The sequence below is a fragment of the Carettochelys insculpta genome, chromosome 1, assembly GCF_033958435.1.
Source record: "Carettochelys insculpta isolate YL-2023 chromosome 1, ASM3395843v1, whole genome shotgun sequence".
Classification (NCBI taxonomy): Eukaryota; Metazoa; Chordata; order Testudines; family Carettochelyidae; genus Carettochelys; species Carettochelys insculpta.
The window spans coordinates 55,418,774-55,440,488 of record NC_134137.1 but is presented as its reverse complement, the minus strand read 5'-3'; the positions used below and the strand labels follow the sequence as shown (position 1 = coordinate 55,440,488).

Genomic DNA, 21,715 nt, shown 5'->3' with positions numbered 1-21,715 from the left:
GCAGCTGGGGAATTATAAACCAGTCAGCTTGAATAGTAACAGAGAGGAAGCCATGCTAGTCTATACACTATCAAAACAAAAAGCAGTCAAGTAGCACTTTAAAGACTAGCAAAATAGTTTATTAGGTGAGCTTTCGTGGGACAGACGCACTTCTTCAGACCAGAGCCATGCCAGAACAGACTCAATATTTAAGGCACAGAGAACTAAAAACAGTAAGCAAGGAGGACAAATCAGAAAAAGATAATCAAGGTGAGCAAATCAGAGAGTGGAGGGGTGAGGGGGGAAGGTCAAGAACTAGACTGAGCCAAGTATGCAGATGAGCCCCTATAGTGACTCAGAAAGTTCCCATCACAATTTAAACCATGTGTTAATGTGCTGAATTTGAATATAAAAGCCAGCTCGGCTGCTTCCCTTTCCAGAACAGTGTGATAATTCTTCTTCAGTAACACAATTGACAGAAAGCTATGTGTGTTACTGAAGAATTATCGCACCGTTCTGAAAAGGGAAGTAGCCGAGCTGGCTTTTATATTCAAATTCGGCACATTAACACATGGTTTAAATCGTGATGGGAACTTTCGGAGTCACTATAGAGGCTCGTCTGCATACTTGGCTCAATCTAATTCTTGACCTTCCCCCCCCCGACCCCTCCACTCTCTGATTTGCTCACCTTGATTATCTTTTTCTGATTTGTCCTCCTTGCTTACTGCTTTTGGTTCTCTGTGCCTTAAATATTGAGTCTGTTCTGGTCTGGCTATGGTCTGAAGAAGTGGGTCTGTCCCACGAAAGCTCACCTAATAAACTATTTTGCTAGTCTTTAAAGTGCTACTTGACTGCTTTTTGTTTTGACAGTCAGCTTGAGTTTGATATCTGGCAAGCTACTAGACTCTAGAGCAATGTATAAAGCATTCAAGTTTTGAATATCCAGAGGACGAATGGGTGATGACTAACAGCGAACATGGATTTACTAAGAATAAAGATGCTAAATCAGCTTGATTCCCTTCTTTGAAAGGGTAATTGGTTAGACACATAGGGAGAATGTAGTGGGCATAACATCTCTAGAATTCAAAAGGCTTTTGACAAAGTTCCACATGATATTGTGATAAGTAAGCAGGAGAAATGGTGACTCAGCAGAACTATCAAGTCAAAACAATCACAATAAAACTATTAATTGAATGATACTGGACTGCAGTAAGAACTCAAATGGAATTTTCACAGGGATTTGTTCTGAGTCTGTTATTTAACCTCCTTATTAATTACCTGTATGTAGGAATAGAGAACATACTGATCCTTTAACAATTTGCACCCCGCCATCAACTTATGCCTCGATTACTCCATGCGAGAGATACATTTCCTGGACACTACAGTACAAATCAAGGATGGCCTAATCGGTACTACACTCTACTGGAAACCCACTGATTGCTATACTTACCTAAACGCTTCTAGCTTCCATCCTGAACGCGTAACTAGATCCATTGTTTACAGTCAAGTCCTTAGGTACGATTGCATTTCCTCTGATCCAACTGTCAGAGACCAAAAACTACAAGATCTCTACCAAATATTCATAAACTTGAATTACCCACTAGGAGAAATAAAAAAAAAACAACAAATCGACAGGGCCAGATGACTACCCAGAGACCAGCTACTCCAAGATAGGCCCAAAAAAACAAAGAACAGAACACCACTGGTCATTACCTACAGCCCCCCACTCAAACCACTGCAACACATTATTAAAGACCTACAACCTATCCTTAATCAGGATTCCACACTCCAGAAGGCCACAGCTGACAGGCCTGTTCTCTCCTACAGACAACCTCCCAACCTTATGAGGATTCTCACCAACAGCCACAGTCTATACCGCAGAAACACCAGTCCTGGGACTTTTTCTTGCAATAAAGCCCGCTGCCAGATTTGTCCACATATCTATTCTGGAGATACCATTACTGGACCTAACCAGGTTAGTCACAGAATCACGGTCACATTCTCATATTCCTCAACTAACATCATATATGCTATCATGTGCCAACAATGCCCAGATGCTTTGTATATTGGACAGACTTCAAACTCCCTTAGACAAAGAGTTAATGGGCACAAAACAGACATAAAAACACTCCTGATCCACAAACCAGTTAGTCTACATTTTAATGGAGTGGGCCATTCTGTTAGTGACTTAAGAGTTTGCGTCTTATTGAAGAAGAATTTTCACACTGCTTTGGAAAGAGACTGCTGAACTCTCTTTCATATTCAAATTCGACACATTAACACATGGTTTGAACAGGGATGCAAATCTCTGGGACACTATAGGGGCTCTTTTGCATACTTGGCTTAATTTAATTCTTGATTCCCACCCCCTACCCCACCCCTCTGCTCTCTGATTTGCTCACCTTGATAATTTTTTTTCTGATTTGTCATCCTTGATTACTATTTTTGGTTCTCTGTGCCTTAAATGTTGAGTCTGTTCTGGTATGGCTAGGGTCTGAAGAAGGTCTGTCCCACGAAAGCTCACATAATAAATTATTTTGTTAATCTTTAAAGTGCTACTTTACTCCTTTTTTGTTTTGATACTGATCAAGTTTACAGATGACACAAAGCCATTTGGCAGTGGGAGGTGTTGCCAATACTTTGAAGGATAGTGCTAGAATTCACAGGAATTTGGATAAATTGGGCTATGGATAGCAAAATAAAATTCATCAAAGCAAAAAATAAAGTGAAAAATTAGGGAAGAAACCTTTATATAAAACCAAATAATGGGGGGGAAAACTGGCTTGGCAACAACACTGCTGAAAAAGACTTTTATGTTGATGTGGGTCATAACTTCAAAATGAATCAGTAGTGGGATGTTGTTGGAAAAAAAGAAAGAAAGAAAGAAAGAATGAAAAAGAAAAGCAACTTAAAATAGCATTAGTTTAAGAGAGGTGATAGTACCAGTTTACTTGCCACTGGTTAGGCCTCAGCTGAAGTGTTGTGTCCAGTTTTGGTCACCAAAGTACAGACAGGATATAGAGAAACTGGAAAGGATCCAGAGGCAAGAGACAAAGATTATCAAAGGGATGGAATGTAAACCATATGAGCAAAAGCTGAAGGAAGTGGGTATGTTTAGTTTGGAAAACAAGAGATTAAGTAGGGGTATGACAGGAGTCTTCAAAGACTCGAGAGACATCAAAAAATGGAGAAAATATTTCTCTTTTGCCACAGAGGACAGAATAAGAGACACTGGGTTCAAATTATAGCATAGAAGATTTAGATTAAATCTCAGGAAAACTAACTGTAAGAACAGGAGGGCAATGAAACAGACTGCCTAGGAACGTTTTGGTATCTCCTTCACAGGAAGATTTCAAAAGGAGGCTGGATAGTTATCTGTCTTGGATGGTTAGACACAACAATTAATGCACCTTGACAGGCAGTTAGATTAAATGATCCTTGCAGTCCCTTCTAACCCTATGATTCATGAGTCATCTCATTCATGAGTTGCTATCTGCTGCATTTGTATATCCTGTTTTTGTGTATGTATCATTCTTGTATGTGAAGTTAGAAATATCAAGTGTGAATTTTTTTATTTGTTAGAAATGCACTAGTGAGGGCCATTCGTAATAATTTAGGAACTTAATGACTCAATACTCAAACCAATGACCTATGAATGGCTCTGTTTTTCTTATAAAACTGTGGCTGTGTCCTAGAAAGACATCTGACCATGCCTCCTGGTACTGGATTCCATCTTGAATCCAGTACTTTTCCATGGTCTGGGGAGACTGAACAGAGCGTTCCAATCCTGCAAGAAAGTCTATTTAAGAAATGGAAATCAGTCAGGTCTTGGTCTTCATTTGACTTTTGAAATTAATTCCCCACCCTAAAAGAATGCATATGGAGAAACCTGTAAACAAGCAACTGTAGTAGAAGGGTGAAGGCAAAGCTGCTGGGCCTAGGTAAGAAAAAGATAAGTCTAAGATAAGAATTTGCATGAAACAAGTTCCTTAGTGTATAAGAATTAGCTGGCATCTTTTATTTATTTTAAGTTAGCAACTTATTTTCATCTGTCTGTTTTCACTTGCAGTCCCTTAAATCCTACTTGTTTATACTTAATAAAAATGCTTGTTTATTATCAAGCCCAGTGCAAATCATTTTTACCAGAGGGGGAAGCAACAGTTGTATACATCTCTCTTTAATTGATACAGGGGGCAAACATCTCTAAGGTCACAGGGTAAAATGGATTTATTTGGGGTTTTGGTCTATTTGGGGGTTGGTCTCCTGGGTTCTGTCAGTGGCCTTACAGTTATGTCCTCCCAGAGGTAAGCTGGTTCAGTGTCTATGTTGTTCTGCAGGGGACTGGTAATCCCAGCTCTGTGTCTTGCCTGGGAGAGATCAGAGCTTCTGCCCCGGCAGGACATGGTAGCAGAGAGCTCCAGAGGGCAGGAAGGAAGGCATCGGCAACTGGATCAGCACACTAGGGGGACAACTCCAAGGGGATTTCTGTGATCTAACCCCTCCCATCATGGGACACAGAATCTTTCCAAATTCACACAAATTCTGCCCTCAGATGGGTGCTCACAGCTCTTTTTGAAGTCATTGAGAGTTGTATACCTGCAGCAGGGGTCTGAATATATTCCTAAAATTTAACCTCATGTAATCAAAATGGTTTGAAATTTATTTTAATCTGTTCTTTAATTTCTTGTTTGTTTTTAAAAGGTTACAAGAACAATACTAATTATCGGTTAATACACATTCCGCATTGTAAGTATAAACTTATCATGAAATAACATAACTTAATTATGAAAGCATTCATTTAGAGAATAGAACAAATTATTAGTAAATTTGTATATTTAGGCTCCTACATGAAATTACAACATTAGAAAATGGAAAAGAAAAAAAAACTACTAAGTATATAGAAGTTAGGGATTGCCACTTAACTACAAATGGTTTGATTGAAATACTATCAAATCATAATTTACTATTAGAAACTGGCTACAATAAACTGGGCTTAGTGATTAGTTTTCATAAACAAGCGACTTGCCTCTTGATGTAAACAGCCTGGGAAGGAAAGGAGCTAAAATTGAAATAGAAAATGGTAAAATATTTAATATGTAAATACTAAGAAAATAAAAATAAAAGTTTTGATATTTGACTACACCTGTTAAAACACTTCTGCAATTGAAAATACTTAAACTAAGCACAACTTTTCTTTAGCACTATCACAGAAAAGGAAGTAATTCTACGTGAGTAATGAAATCCACTAAAACACTGGTACTAATTAAAGCAAAAAAAATTCTGAACAAGAGTCAATCTAAGTTATCCTTATGGTGACATATGGAATGCTAGGACTATCCAAAGGCTAAAAAGATCCAGAACACAACAATGTAAAAATTTTATGTCATTTGTAATTTACACACATATGTTTTACAATGATTTGTGCAGTATAGCTAATAAAAAGCTATGAAAAAGTCTCTGGAATGCAAGACACGTATGGACCTCTCATGTCTATATGAAAGATTGGGCCCATAATCTGTTTAAACTTTTTTTTAGCATTTTTCACCTTTGTTTTAACTTTGCAAATCAATATATATATTTTTCAATTGAAAGGTTTTCTAATAACTAATGCTGCTCTATATTCACTGTTTTAATAAAATGTGTTTAAGAAACTGATTGAGTTAAACGTGTCCAAAACCCTGTGTGGGCACTCTTAATTCTATTTTTACTTGGTTTATATTGATCTGGTTTAACTCGATTCTTTACTGAGTCAAACTAAATCAATACAAGCCAGGTTTAAATTGAATTCAGAATGTCCATGCATGGTTATAGACCCATTTAAGTAACTTGTTTTTTATATTGGCTTCAAGTTAAACCAGTACATTTTTGAATCAAGATAGTCTTATGTATGTCTCATCTGAAAAACAGAAATAAATGACACTGTAGAATTCTAGATGTACTGTGTATCAACAATTTCCAGATCAAATGTGTTCAGTTTGCAAATAAAAATGTTATTTTCAGTGGCAAACTTTGAAATCTAAATGGGAGATCTGAAAATCGAGCTGTACCAATCATCAGATTTAAAGGATCAGCGGTTCCAATCTGATCCTTAGTAGCACCTTGCTGCAAATCCATGGTTTTCAGGGACTGCTTCACAGAGAAACTCTTCAGGGAAGGGTTTGTCAGTATTTGTACTGTGCCAAGCCCAACAGACTTCCAGGATTATCAACAGTCCCTTACTGCAAGGGATGTCCCTTATTTTTTCATCTCTGAGCAAGACTGGGCATGGCTGAGTGCTGCCAAAAGCAAGAAGAAATACTCGTGGTGAATGTAGGTTACTACTAATTAATAATACTAATATTAATATTACTTCAACTACTACCGCCACCAAGAAGAGGGCTGAACCACGAATTCTAAGAAAATAGTCCCTAACTTTTAAAATACATTGACAACCCTAGTCTTCAGCATGATAGCTCTAAATTATTATTGTAATATAAATAAATCATGATAAGGGATTATTGCTGTACTTGTAACTTTGTACAACTTCATGCATAGTTAAGAGTGGAGTGAAATGCAGAATTTCTATTGATTGGGAAATTCCTATATTTCAGTATTTGATTTCATCACACATTGAGAAAAAAAAATCTCTATGTTTACATAGAATGGAATTCTCACAAATTCCAGTTTGGAAAATCAGAACGTTTCATTTGACATTTTTGATCAAAAGAAAATATTTTGATATTCCCCAAGTCAGAATTTTTGGGGGTTTGAACTGTTTTGACATGCTTCATTTAAAATTATTTCAGTATTAAACTGCACTTTCCCATGGTGGTGCATTACCTCAGGAGAGTTGTGGCTTGGAAGTCTGAGATCCCCAGTTTCATGTATGGGCTGTGAGCCCTAGCTAGACTGTGTATCTCATAATGCATTTGGAATCATGGATCCCATGATACACTGTGTAGATTGATTAGATGGCAATCTGAACTGTAGTAGGAGAGATTCAGTTCTCCAGAGAGCCAACGGCACCATTTCAGGAGGGCAGGTGGCAACAGCCATGCATATCGGGACACCACATGTGCTTATTCCCATTCCCCTGAGTGTCAGGGAGTGTGACAGACTGCTGGCTCACAGCAAGCCAGAGCTCCACCTCGCCAGCTGCAACAGAAAGGGAATGGAAGCTGGCTGAGTAAGTCCAAACTACAGAGGTAAATGGGGAACAGCTGCAGGCTTCCTTAGCTACAGGGCTGTATAAGCCTGGCAGGAAGAAAGTAGAGAGAGAAAAGGAGGGAGACAGAAAGGGAAGGAGCCAGGAAGTAGTAGGCTGTGCTTCCCCAGCTAGCTGCAGGAGCTAGCAGCCCTTGAGCGACTGTGCTCAACCTTTGTATATAGAAGGTGGTGGGAGCTGACATGATGCTTGTAAAAGAAGACGGTCTCCGACTGGTTTGTGACTTCAAAAGGTGCCCAAAGCTGAGGAGCCTGTGTGTGACCTGTTAAAGGGAACGAGAGGAAAGTACCTGGCTTGTGTGCATGCCTCTCATTCCTGGCTTGTGAGGGGAGAGGCAGGGGAGTGATTCCCACAAGACAAGTACTTTCCCTTCACTCCCAGATAGTCAGGGAAATGGGAAGAAGAGCAAGTGGTGTCCTGGGATGCATGGCTGCTGTCCCCCCAGCTTCCTCAAATGGCACCCTTGCGGAGAGCATAGCCAGTAAGAGAGAATGGGGACCCATTCCCATAATGCAATGCACTGATGGGCAATGCAGTTTAATATTTAGTTGAAAGAACTTGAAACAATTCAGGTTAGTTCAGAAACGAAATATTCTGATTTGGGTCAAATCATAACATTAAGATTAATCAGAAACTGAATTTTTCATCAGAAAATCATGCATATGGAAAATTCCCAATCAGTTCTACCCATAGCATATAAAGAGAAAGATAATGTACTTCACTCTTAACTGCTAATAGCAATAAATGATAGAAAACTTACATTATGATAAGGGTTCTGATTGGAGGGGCAGGCTTTGGGTTGGTGCTGTGGCTGAGGGGTTTGGTTTGCAGGGGGGGAATCTGAGCTGGGGCCAAGGGGTTTGGAGTGTGGGAGGGTGCTCCAGGCTGGGATAGAGGGTTGGGGTGCAGGAAGTGGATGGAATGAGGTCTCTGGCTGGAATATAGGCTCTGGGGTGGGGCCAGGAAGGAGCAGTTTGCGGTGCAGGAGGGGCTTCTAGGATGGGGAAAGGGGTTTGGAGTGCAGAAGAAGGGTTGTGGGCTGGGGGATGGAGTGCAAGAAGTGATGTGGGGTGAGGGGTCGGACAGGGATTCTGACTTGGAGGCAGGCAGTTGGGTGCAGGATGGGGCTCAGCACTGGGGCAGAGAACTGGGGGCACTGCGTGGCATTTACCTCAGGCATCTCCCAGGAAGTGGCCACAAGTCCCTCCCACTTCTAGGTGGAGGGGTGGCCATGAGGCTCTGTGCACAGCCCCCACTTCCAAGCACCACTTCTGCAGCTTCCACTGCCCATAGGTCCTCATCAATGGATGTTGCACAGATGGCACTTGGGATGGGAGCAATCTGTGGAGCCCCCATGGCTGTCCCTGAACTGTAGGGACATGTTGGCTACTTCTTGGGAGCCATGTGTAGCTTGGCAAGGAGCCTGCCATCCCAACTATGACCAGCCAAACTTTTGACAGATCAGTTAGCACTGCTGACTGGTCAGTACCACCAGTGTTCCCTTTTTGATCCAGTGTTTCACTTGAAAACCGGATACTTGGCAGATTAAAATCATCCTTATGTCTTAGCTCTTAAGCTCTTGCCTGAGCCTGAATGGCCATGCTGCAATTTTGTAGTCCCATAGCCTGAGCACTGCAAGCCCATGTTGCTTCACCTGGGCCAGCCACATGCATTTTCTTGCACTGTAGACATACCCTCAATCACTAAAACAAGCTGATATGTTTCTAGGTCCATGTGGGTGAGAGGTGTAGAAAAGCTGAATTTTTACAAAAAAGAACTACATTTCTCCTGTTTACCAATTAAAGAGAGAATGGCTGATCTTGCTTCTTTGTGGTGGGTGGGGAAGAGTCTGGACTTGACAGGCCTGGGAGTTCTCATTTTTCTCATTCAGAAAAACACCTAGCAGTTGTCTTTCTTGATTTAAGTTGTGTTTTGGAATCTCCTTGGGAGCATGAGGGGGTGTGGAAAACGATTTTCTTATCTATTGCAAAATCACGCAGTAAAATAATTCTAGAGATTAGTGGAGCTGACACAGCATCAGGGGGATGTTTTGCGACAATTAACTCCTGCATTTGTTTTCTCTCTGCTGCTCTCTCCCTACTCTCTATTGCTGACTTAGTTTCAAGGTTTTGAGTTAGCGTGAGGGTAAAAAATGAAATGATGGGAGGTTAATTGTTGCGGGCAGGGGGAGGAACGTGTATACTGCTGCTGCATTTCTTGCTACTACTTTAATATGGCAGAAATCTTCCCCTATATTATGTGGTATGGCAGTATTTGTCCAACTAGGAGTGGCGACTGCAGAAAGGAGACTAACCAAGAGGTAGTAATACTTCTGAAGTCCTTGATGGTGCAGTTGAGACACTACCTGGTATTATACAATGGGCCAAAGATGATGAGATCAACATATTAGAAGATGGCACTGATGTGTTTATGACATTCAGATTTGCTTATGGAAAAATCTTGCAAGCATTCAAGCAAAGTGCAGACATTTCTAAAGCAGATTTCCTGGCACTAAGTCATTACATTGTAACAATATCCATAATCCAGATTTGAATTATGGAGGGCAGGGGTTCTCAAACTTCTTTGCATCACAACTTCCTTCTGACAATAACAATTACTAGATGATTCTAGTAATGATACTAGCCTGTGACTACTCAAATATTGTTGCTCTAGGGGTGGAAGGGAAAAAGCCAAACCCTGAACCCCATCACCTAAGGTGGAAGGGCATAAAAAGGGGGGTTCCACAGGGGACTATTTTGGGACTGGTTCTGTTCAATATCCTCATCAACGATTTAAATATTGGCATAGAGAGTATGTTTAGTAAGTTTGCAGATGATACCAGGCTGGGAGGGGTTGCAGTTGCTCTGGAGGATAGGGTCAGAATTCAAAATCATCTGGACAAACTGGAGAAATGGTCGTAGGTAAATAGGATGAAGTTTAATAAGGACAAAAGCAAAGTACTCCACTTAGGAAGAAATAATCAGTTTCACACATACTGAATGGGAAGTGACTGTCTACCAAAGAGTGCTGCAGAAAGGGATCCCAGGGTCATAGAGGACCACAAGCTAAATATGTGGTCCAGAGAAGAGAGACAAGAATGATTAAAGGTCTAGAGAACATGAGCTATGAGAGCTTATTTAGTTTAGAAAATATAGGACTGAGAGTACACATGATAGCAGTTCATAAGTACCTAAAAGAGCGTTGCAAGGAGGAGGGAGAAATTTTGTTCTCCTTGGCCTCTGAGGATAGGACAAAAAGAAACTGGCTTAATTTGCAGCAAGAGAGGTTTAGGTTGGACATTAGGAAAATCTTCCTTACTGTCATGGTGGTTAAACATTGGAATACATTTCCTAGGGAGTTAGTGGAATCTTTATCACTGGAACAAAACAAAAAAGCAGTCATGCAGCACTTTAGAGATTAACAAAATTATTTATTAGGTGATGAGCTTTCCAGTACCGCACTAGCTCCAGATCTGAAGAAGTGGGTCTTCCCCATGAAAGCTCATCACCTATTAAATAAGCTCATCACCTAAGAAATATTTTGTTCGTCTTTAAAGTGCTACTTGATTGCTTTCTTGTTTTGTTAAGACACCAGCTAACATGGCTACCTCTCTGTTACTATGCATCACTGGAGATATTTAAAAGCAGGTTAGATAGAAGTCTATCAAGGATGGTCTGGACAGTACTTGGTCCTGCGGTGAGGGCAGGGGACTGGACTCAATGACCCCTCAATGTCCCTTCTAATTCTATTGCTCTATGGTTCTATGATTTTATGAAGCCAAATCCCAAGGGCTTCAGCCCCAAACAGGGGGTCTATAACATGAATCGTACTACCCAGGGCTGATGTTCCCAGGTTTCGACTTCAGCACCAGGCGGTGAGACATGAAGTTTGGCCCTACGCCCAAGCAAGTTTAAGACAGCTCTGACAACCACATTGAAATTGGGTCGCAATTCACCTTGGAGTACATGGAGAAATGTTATTATAGGGAAAGGGCTAAATTCATAGCCGTATTAATCTGAGGGAGGCATCTCTAACAAAAACACAGGACTCTCCCACAGAAATGTCAGTCTCTCAAAGAAGGATAAAGTCATGGGGCATACTTTGCATCTCAGTGTTTTGAGCAGTAAGACAGTGTCAACTATGTACAAGAGAGTACAATTTGCAGGGGGACTATAAAGAACTTTAAAATACATAACAGCATTATCACCATGCAGGTTCAATCAACATTTCTATGTAGTTGCATACTATTGCCTTTAAACAATATCAATTGCACAGAAGTATTTATTTGGGGTGTATGTCAAAGTTGACAGGATGAAAATCAGAGGTGCCTCTAATTAATATTTGTGTTATTAAATGAAATCTACCAAAGGAATGTGGATTAAATTATCACATTAATTGTCTACACTGACTAATTTATCAGGATGAAATAGAAAGTTGTCAATGATAGGCAAAAATGCACATTTATAAACATACATATTGAGCTGCCATTCTGATTGTTGATGACTATATCATTTATTAGTTGGTCCCAACAGGAGTGCTTTTTCATATTAATTTCAAACCACTAGACTAACATCATTCATTATTTTTTTTTGTCATTCACGATCAATCCAATTTCTGGCTTCAAATTTCCAGTGCCTGTGCAGGACCAGACTAACTCTCCTGGAGACCCAGGGCTGTTAGATTTTTGAGTGGTTCTGAGTGTGTGTGTGTGAGGGGGGAGGCAGCGGGTTGATACAGGGGTTTGGGTATAGGAGGGGTGAGGGCTCCAATGGGGGGCATGGGTTCTGAAGCAGGGGGAGGGGGCTGGAGATGAAGTGTTTTCGGTGCAAGAGGGGACTCCAAGCTGGAGCTAAAGGCTTTGGCAAGCAGAAGAGGTCTCAGGGCAGGCCTGCAGGATCTCTAAGGGAGTTAATATTCAGGAAGTGGATCAGGGAAGCAGGTATGGGTGGGGGCGTGTGATCTAGGCAGGAGTAAGGGTGCAAGAGGAGCCTGAGAACAGGAGGTTGTGGTGGGGGTATGTAGTCTGGGCAGGATTTAGGGTGCAGGAAGGAACTCAGACCAGGAAGTTGGGGTGGGGGTGCAGGGTATGGGCAGGAGTTAGGGTGTAGGATGAGGCTCAGGGCTGGGGCAGGGGATTGGAGTGTGTGGTACTTACCTGGAGCAGCTCCCCTTTGGTGTTGTAGGCCACAGGGAAGGAGAGGAGGGTGGTGGGCAGGTGGTTCTGCATTTGTACTGCACGTCTGCAGGCACCACACCCCTCTGATCCCATTAGGTGGGCATTGTGGACAATTGGAGATACAGGAGTGGAGACTGCAGGCAAGGGGAACGTGCAGTTATAGCTTTTGGCCCTGACAGCTCCAGCCCTGCAGGGATGAGGGTAAGAAAGCCAGTGTGCAGAACTGCATTCTTTCCACCCCATCACGCCAGGCAGTGCTGGAACATAGGGGCTTCAGTGGCTGTTGCCTAGGGCTCTGCAAAAAGATCACCACTTTTAGTGGCCTGGAGATCTTTTTGTGGGTCCTCCTTAAGCCTGGGACTGCAGCTCTTAAAGCTCCTCTCTTTATCCAGCCCTGTGGTTGTGATGGCAGAAGAAAGTACTGGAATAAGGAGAATTTTATCTTAAATCCAATGATGTTTCATGCTTTCTCCTTGAATACGTCACAAAATCGCCATTTTCCTAGTCACAATGCAAATCAACAAGTATATCTTCCATAGTAAAGTTCATCTTTTAATACATATCTCATTTCTACTACATTTCTTGTATTTTCATTCCATGTGAGACAACACACTCGAGAATATATTAACTTTCAAAGTGTCATTATTTCACATATCTTCCACAACAAGTAACATGGTGCTTCAATGCAGAACGTGCAAGAACTCATCAGAACACAAGTCCAGGAATAAATCTAAGACCTGGCCACACACCACCACTTCTATGGAATGTGCTGGTACATGCTCCCATCTGACATTCTGACCAACAATGTTAATTTTTTAGTTGCAGCTTCACCCCTGTTCAGCTTCATCCCTTTTCAATCCCTGTTTGTAGCCTCCCCTTTTCTATCTTGTCACTGTGGTAGAAAGCTCATACTGCGTTATAGCCCCTCTGACCTCATGTAAAGATGGCTTCAGGGGAGAATGCAGGAACATAGTCTCCTCAACAACTTACCCTTTACTTAGAGAAGTGGCTGTGAAAACTAGGGAAACTGAAATATACTTCACAATCTCCTGACTTAAAAATGGGTTCTGGGAATAGTTTCCCTCCTTATTTCAACTCCTGTGATCTTCTAGAAGTTCAATAAGGTGCAGAAAGAACAGTGCTTAGGCCTTTGCTTAACCCCACTCTTGGCTGACAGAATACCATTGTGAAAGGACTTATAACTTAATTAGTTACTTTAACTCCCAGTAATAGAACATCTTTTGGACCCAGAATACAAGTAATTTATTGTCACTACTTTTGTGGGAACTATTAGAAGTCTATATATTGTCAATATAGACAGCCAACATCCATTTGTCAACATCACTTTATTGATAAAAAATTACCTGCAAGATTGTCAATCTCTTTCTCTTGGAGCAGACTGACAGCATCATCATCTCCTTCCAGCATGAGCTCAGTTTCTGCATTCTGATTTACCACAGCCTGACTTCGGAATGTTTTCTTTGACTTTACTACATCTTCTTCAGTGCCTAAATGGAAGTTAAAAATATTGTGAGCCTAGTGAGTTTATTTTTTTTTATATTTAACACCAAAATGTCAACTATTTTGCTACCATAAAGTCCTGTACATTAAAAAGAAAAAGAATATTGTTTTTACGCTTATTTTTAAAAACACAGAATATTTGAAACATATACTTTATATGAAACTTTTAACAAGGATTGTATATCCCCAGTCTGTCTTTCTGAATAAATTGTGACTTTGCAACAGGGTTTTAGTTCTTAAACACTTTTCCTTCTTTTCAATTATTCATATTTTCTTGTCTTCTATATTTCTCCTTCAGCTTCCCCAAGTGGAGAAGCATGTAACAGAACCTGTTCTTTCATTTTGAGAGTCCTGCCTCACTATACCTCCCAGATGTGGTCCTGACCAGTTGCTCTCTAAAGGCAGGTCTACACTCCAAGGGCAAGTCAATCTAAGCTATGGAATTTGAATTACATTAGTAACATAACTCCAGTGCTGCAACTAGCTAATTTTGTACTTCAGGCAAAAATATAAAATTACACCCCTCATGTTTATGTATTCATAGTAGTTATTTTTACAGAAAAAGGGAAAATATGTATGTCTTAATACATATAATTATAATATAATCTAAGCATGTAATCTATATATTAATACATATAATTAAGAAGATATCACCGTCAGCTACTATTAAGTATTTTTATACTTGTACTTTGTGTGCTTTTAATGAGGCAAACTCATCAATAATTGTGTTGAAATTAATATTATTCATAACCTTGTGTTCTGTTGATAAGATGAACATATTTGATAATCTCTCCTGACCCACGAATGCTCAAAAGGTAGTTCTTCATTAATTTTTAGTTTACTAAAGCTTCTTTCACAAGAAGCCACAGTCACTGGCAAGCAGAGAAATATTCACAGAGCGATTTCCAAATGTAGATAAAATTCGGTCAGATTATATTCATGAATTAACAGTAGAAGGTTCAAACTAGTTGCAGATGAAACGTTTGGCAACAGCGTTAACGCCTGATATTTAGAACTCTGAATCTCTGATGAAATTTCTGAGGCATTCAAATCTCTGTCATCTTTATAACTTAAATCTACTGAAAATAGTTATCTTGCAAATTTGAAACATATGTTCGAAGGATGGACACATTGACTTGACCATACAATAAACTCAAAGGAGTTAACTTTCTCCTGCTTCAGTTCTTAAACTTACATACAATAGCCTTTAAATGGCTCACACTCCCGGTTAAAATAGTTATCCTGAAAATTGGAAACACATGTTTAAGGGATTGCCACACTGATGTTACCACGGACCTCATAAAAGAAACATCTTTTTAGAAATCGGACAAAATCTTTGTTGCAAAGCATATTATTTTACTATACCAGTTTGAAAAAGATGCACCCCTAAGGAAAGATGTGCCCCTATGGAAAAGGAGTGGTTGAAGATGACTGTCCTTGGTGTGGCCAAGGGTGCTGACATGGTGTGAGGCATGAATGAAGACAGCTTAGCAGCTGTCTTAAAATAATTAATTTTCTATATTATTTTTCAGCATCCCTCTGATGAGGTTCAACAAAGACAAGTGCAGACTCCTGCACTTGGGGGCGGGGGTGGGGTGGGGAATCTCAAGCACTGCTACAGATTGAGAACCAACTGGCTAAGCAGCAGTTCTGCAGAAAAGGACCTGGGCATTATACTGGATGAGAAGCTGGATATGAACAAACAGTACGCCCTCGTAGCCAAGAATACTAACGGCATACTGGGCTGCATAAGTAGGACCAGTGCCAGCAGATCAAGGGAAGTGATTATTCCCCTCTGTTCAGCACTGGTGAGGCCACATCTGGAATAGTACATCCAGATTTGGGCCCTGTATTACAGAAAGAATGTGGATGCATTGGAGAGAGTCGAGGGTGATAAAAATAATGCGGGGTGGCAGGGTGGCTGCAGCACATGGTTTATGAGAAGAGGCTGAGGGATTTCAGCTTATGTAGTCCACAAAAGAGAAGAGTGAGGGGAGGGGGATTGATAGCAGTCTTCAGCTCCCTGCAGGGGGCTTCCACAGAGGGAACTAGGCTATTCTCAGTTGTGGCAGAGGACAGAACAAGAAGCCAGGGTCTCAAATTACAGGGGGGGAGGTCTAGGTAGGGTATTAGGAAAAACTATTTCAGCAGCAGGGCAGTGAAGCACCAGAATGTGTAACCTAGAGAGGCGGTGGAATCTCCATTCTCAGAGGGTTTTTTAAGGCCAGACATGACAAATCTCTGGCTTGGACGATTTAGTTAAGTTGGTCCCGTTTTAAGCAGGGGTTTAGACTACATGAATTCAGTTGCTCCGAGCCCTCAGAATTGCTCCTATATGACTTGATGGACTTTTCAACCCTTCTTCTGACCCTAATCTTCCATGAGTCTATGATTATATGTTACACAACAATTTTTAAAATTGTATTTTGCATTAGGATTCATATTTTGAAAAATGCTGCCCAGAAGATTATGCATGGAGATGAATCAGAAAAATGGTTTGTGTCTTTCACCCTTCAGATGTATCACCAAGAATGTTAAGTGTCACGCATGTTTTGTTCTGACCCAACTGCTTTTCAGAACAGGCTTTCTGAAGGCAAGGAAACCAACAAACAGTTGAAGGGGGAAAGGGGAATCCAAAGTCTGAAATTTATTTTACCAAAAAAAAACATGCTCCCTCACCTAAAATCCATCCTGACTGGATTAACCAGTTAATCACATTGGAAGTATTTCTCATTTTTCTATGCACACTAAATCCACAACCAATGAAAAGTTGATTTATTTTACCTTACACACCTTGCTCTGGGAACACCTGGACAAAGTAAGTTTTATGGGCGCCACATAGCAATTTTTTACATGTTCTGGGGGCCAAACACAAAATAGCCCCAAACCTGCCTCCCTACCCCATGCCTGAACTCCTCTCAGCCCCACACCACCCCGCTGACTGTTAAAAATCTTTCATGTGAAGTTCTAACTATTGACTCACTATAAAACAAGTACAGAATGGCACAATGGTTGGCAGTTAAGCAAGTTAATTGTAGACAACCAACAAACTTTTACATTCTGCACATAAAATAAGCCTTAATTTGGCAGCATAAATGTGTAAAAATGCAAGCCTTGTTTATACAGATATCAGAATTTTCCTTAAGTAAGTAATTATGAACAAAAAGAACGAGTACAGCCCCAAACCGCTCCCCCTGTTCCCCAGCTTAAACCCCACTCACCTCCAGCCAAATCACTTTCCTCGCCATCTTAAACTCCACACTCAGCCTCAGCCAAACCACTCCCCCCACCCCTTGGCTTAAACCCCACACTCAGCCCCAGCCACACTGCTCTCCTCCCCCATCCCCTGGCTTAAACCCCACGCTCAGCCCCAGACAAACCACTTCCCTCCCCCTATTTGCTGGCTTAAACCCCACACTCAGCCGAAGCCAATCTGATTACCCGCACCCCCTGGCCCACCCTACCTCACATGCGCAACTGAGTTCCAGTGCCATTGCTGCCCCTGCTGCTCCTTCACTAGGCTGCCACCACCACTGCCGCTGCTGCTGCCTCCTCCGTGTGGCTCCCTCTGCCCCCACCTATAGCACTGGCTGTTTCTATTAACGGAACTCAATTAAATGAGTTTAATGGCTGGCCAATAAACCAATTAAACTGAGTTCCATTAGCTAGCAAAGCAAGGCAGGGCAGGGCAGGGCAGAGAGTAGAGAAGAAGTTGGCCGGATGGCGGCAGTGTCCCAAGCTGTAAATGGCTCCTTACAGAGCCATATGTGGCTCGGACAGAGCCACCCAGACAGCTTTTAAAAGTGGTGCTGCTGGAATCTTAACTGTGTCCCTGAGCTGTGGCGTCTGAGGTGAGTCACTCACTCACCTCACCCTTGTTATGGCCCTGCATAAATCAAACCAAAGTAGCTTAGACCTATGTGCCACAGGGTTAACACTTCAGAGGGTCAATAGAAAAAATCCTCTCCTGTCAACTTTCCATGATCACCTCATTCTGCTGGAGTACCAGACTCAACAGGAGAGTGATCGGAAGTCGAATTAGTGCATCTTTAATAGACTTGCTAAATCAGCCACTGGTGGATTGATTGTCACAGTGTCAATCCACCCCAGAGTGGAGACAAGGACAAAGTGAAGAGTCACTGTTAGGAATCTGGCACTTCAAGGGTATTTTCTATTTTCCCATAATTATTTCATTAAGTCATAAGCAAAGGAGGGACATGATGGATGAGTGAGACACTAAGGGGATATATTTAATAAGGGAGAGCAATGAGATGTGACCATATCATACCTCCAGGGGACAGAGGAAAAAGGAAAGCTGAAAGGGGATTGTTTTCTTAAAATAAAATAAAATAAAATAGAAATGTTGGTACCAAGACAACACATCCAAATTACATATCGTATGTTATAACCCTTCTCCCCAACTACATCCATTTTCGTCTCCTTAAAGTGTCAGCTATTCAAGGCATCTTTCATTTTAGAGAGGCACAATGTGTTTTACATAATCCTCAAAACTGTACTCATATTAGCTTGATTATAATGATAAAATTATAAGGGTGATTAACTCTCCTCAAAAGAAGTATAAAAATATTAATGAAATTTATTTGAAAGAACTGGAGATGGCTAGTCCAGACAAAGCATGCTACATTCTGGTACCCTTTACATAATATTGTAAGCTCAGCAAAATTAAACTTTCACAATTTGAGACAAACCACAAGCTGTTTCTCCCCCAGAGACAGACTCATAGCAGTTCCCAATGCCAATATGCTTTCAGCTACTGTTCTCCAGTTTTTCAAGGGAACTTTAATAAAAAGGTTAACTATCCCATACATCCTGACTTACATTTATACATCCCCGTTTGGACTCATAGATATTCATCTTAGTAATGTACCTTATTGATGGATACACAGTCACTCACTAGCTTCCTTTTGAATATACAGCATTGCAAAACTTCTTTGGGGTTTTCTGTCTATGGATTACACCATTCCAAACAGAGTGACTAAAGTTGATGTACTGTATATCATAATCTAGAATTTAGCATTTCTTAATTTGGTTGACAGAATTACAAATGAACACAGAGTCTCTAGATGCAGTACAATTTAGACATTTGTTTTCTATTTGCAGGTATGGCAAAACTCCCATTGACTTGAGCGGGGTCAGGATTTCATCCTAAAATTCTGAATATTATCTTAAAGTAGATGTAAGCTAATGGGATAACAACCTTGAAGACTGAAGTCCAACTGTTCATCCAGTGAACAGATATGGCCCAGGAAGTAGGAACATTTTGCCTCACACTAGACTAAAGGGCAGTGTTTCTATTTTCTATAACAACAAGAAGTCTTGTGGCACCTTATTGACTAACAGATATTTTGGAGCATAAGCTTTCATGGGCAAAGACAGCTTTGTGGTGGTCTTTGCTCACGAAAGCTTATGCTCCAAAATATCTGTTAGTCAATAAGGTGCCACAACACTTCTTGTTGTTCTCGAAGCTACAGACTAATATGGCTACCTCTCTGATACTTCTCTCTATTTTCTGTGTCATTTCAATTACTACTGTTGAGACTGCTCAGAAGGTCCCAATTAGCATCAGCTGCAATGATAGTTATTATGATGTCACCTGAGCAACTGGAGCAAGACCATGAACTCATTTTGCATTGACCTCTTAATATCTACTAGATGTCAACAACTTACTGTTACTGCTGACCTCGTATAAATTTGAACCAATGATCAAGAGGTGAAAGGCTTCAAATATCCAATTAAATACAACATTTTTAAAAATAAAATTCTTCAAAAATGACCGGAGACAGAGTTTGGAAAGATAGAGCAATGTAGTACAGAAGTCTTTCAATCTAGTTTTGGTCACAAGTACATTGAGTTCTAGGAGCTAAATTAAAACTTTCTATACATTTAACTTTATCATAAGACACATTATTTAGCATCAACTGCCACAAGCAGACACTCCTTTGAAGCATCTTGATGCTAGGGTAATGACAGTGCTTTAGAACATGATGGAGATGAACTGAGAGCGTGGCAGGAGGAAGTATACATTACAGAAATTTCTCACCTTCATGAGAAGTGAAATTCCCCCAGAGTAACAGTGGGGTACAACTGCACACTAATTCCAGTTCACTAAAATATTTATTTATGAATGTAATTATCTTCTCATAAATCAGCAAAAGTATATTGCTGGTAGCATGAGAACCTGAAGGAAAACCTCAGAAGCAGAACCTGAACTATAGCTTATTTTAACTTGCCTGTCACACTGTTGGCAGTTATCCTGTTACAGAAATACTAAAATATATCAGCAGAAGAAATGTAGTGTAGTAGAAGGCACTAAGTTAGTTTGGTAAATTTGGATCTCAGCAATTCAGATAAATCATTCAAAAATCAATTTTGTTTTACAATATTAAACATACATTTTTCTAAAAGAAATATAGCAAACTGTGCTGCTTTGGTTTGACAGAAATGCTTTAAGGTTGGCTGTTCTTTAAATTTATCACTCTGCTGAGTGCACCTTAGTTTTGCTCTATTGTGCCAAACATTTATCTAAATGAAAGTGCATGAAACCCAAAGTTGCCCTTCAATCACTATATCCTTTATGAATTAGAGTTCCATTTATCAAAATTACAGCAAGAAGAGGTAAGGTCTCAGAGGGCTGTCTCATTACAAGGCTTGTAAACACTGTCCTTACAAAGAAACGGTTTAACACCTAACAAATCAAAAACTGATTGGGAATAGAATTTATTTGAGATCATCTATCTTCAGAAGACTTGCCGTCTTGAGAACACTTCTTGGCCTTTCTACCCATTCATCAAGAAATTAACAAGCAAATACCACAGACCACCAGATCTCCTTGGATCCTGAAATGTGAAATATGTTTAAAACAGATCTGTCACAGATGTTCTATTTTTATATTCCAGTGATTACTTCAAAAGGCCTTAAAATAAGAGAATCATTCAAATATGAATACAAAGGAAAACAGCTTGTCTCTAAAAACAGACTACAAACTGAATAAAAAATGACTTGGCATGAAACTATGTTTCACATTGCTAGCAATGATATAAAAAAGAGTGAGGAATAAATGGATACTTTATATATTATTCCATCATTTTAGTAAGAATTTTAAACATCTTTATCGTAACTTTTTTCAAGGCATAACAAAACATGGAGTAAAATAAACTAATTATGCTATTCCTTAATTATAAGACAAATCTCAGGAGACAGGAAATCGTGTTTTAAAGATACTCTTGGAATGATTAGGTAGAGAGAATGCCAAGGCTTTATATTAAAGTAACTTTCTAATGAGGTTCCATTGGAAAATAGATAATGAAAATGAATAAACTGTTCTAAAGTATGGCATTTTTTTAAAAAATGCATCTGCCTAGAACTAAAGTCAACAAAAGTTATGGGTGCTCAAAATCTTGGGTAATGAGAGAGCTGATCAGGGGCTAAATATCAGTTTACATTGTGATTCTCAATGATGCCAAAGGAAATAAGTTACTAAACTCCCACTGAAGGTTAGTGAAACTTGGATGATGTATTTTCTTACGTCAGGTCTACATTTTATTGAATGACAAGCTGGAGAGTGAATGTGCAGTATACCTGCTAGCTGCACTGTAACATCCTGAGCTGACACTGTTACATGGGGGCACTGAAAGTTTTGGAGTACCATAAAGGATATTTTTGCATGGCAAGTTGTTGTGCTGCAGTTTCATATGCTGGCTTGCTGCATAATAACTCACCATGTAGACTAGCCCATAAATTCCTTTGAAACTGCCAGCCACAGGATTCTGGATTCAGCAGAGCATGTAATCTTATCTTTAATTTGAAGCACTTGA

At 40.2% G+C, this 21,715-nt stretch overlaps 1 protein-coding gene across 8 annotated transcripts in view; it reads right to left on the bottom strand.

The window, feature by feature from the left end:
- The window catches only part of NBEA (neurobeachin), a 776,083-nt gene that overhangs the window by 281,638 nt on the left and 472,730 nt on the right, over positions 1 to 21,715 (bottom strand). For all 8 annotated transcript variants that reach the window (XM_074986506.1, XM_074986516.1, XM_074986543.1 and 5 more), the window contains one exon: positions 13,724 to 13,867. In XM_074986506.1, coding sequence (XP_074842607.1) covers positions 13,724 to 13,867 — 144 coding nt within the window. The remainder of the gene's footprint in view (positions 1 to 13,723; positions 13,868 to 21,715) is intronic.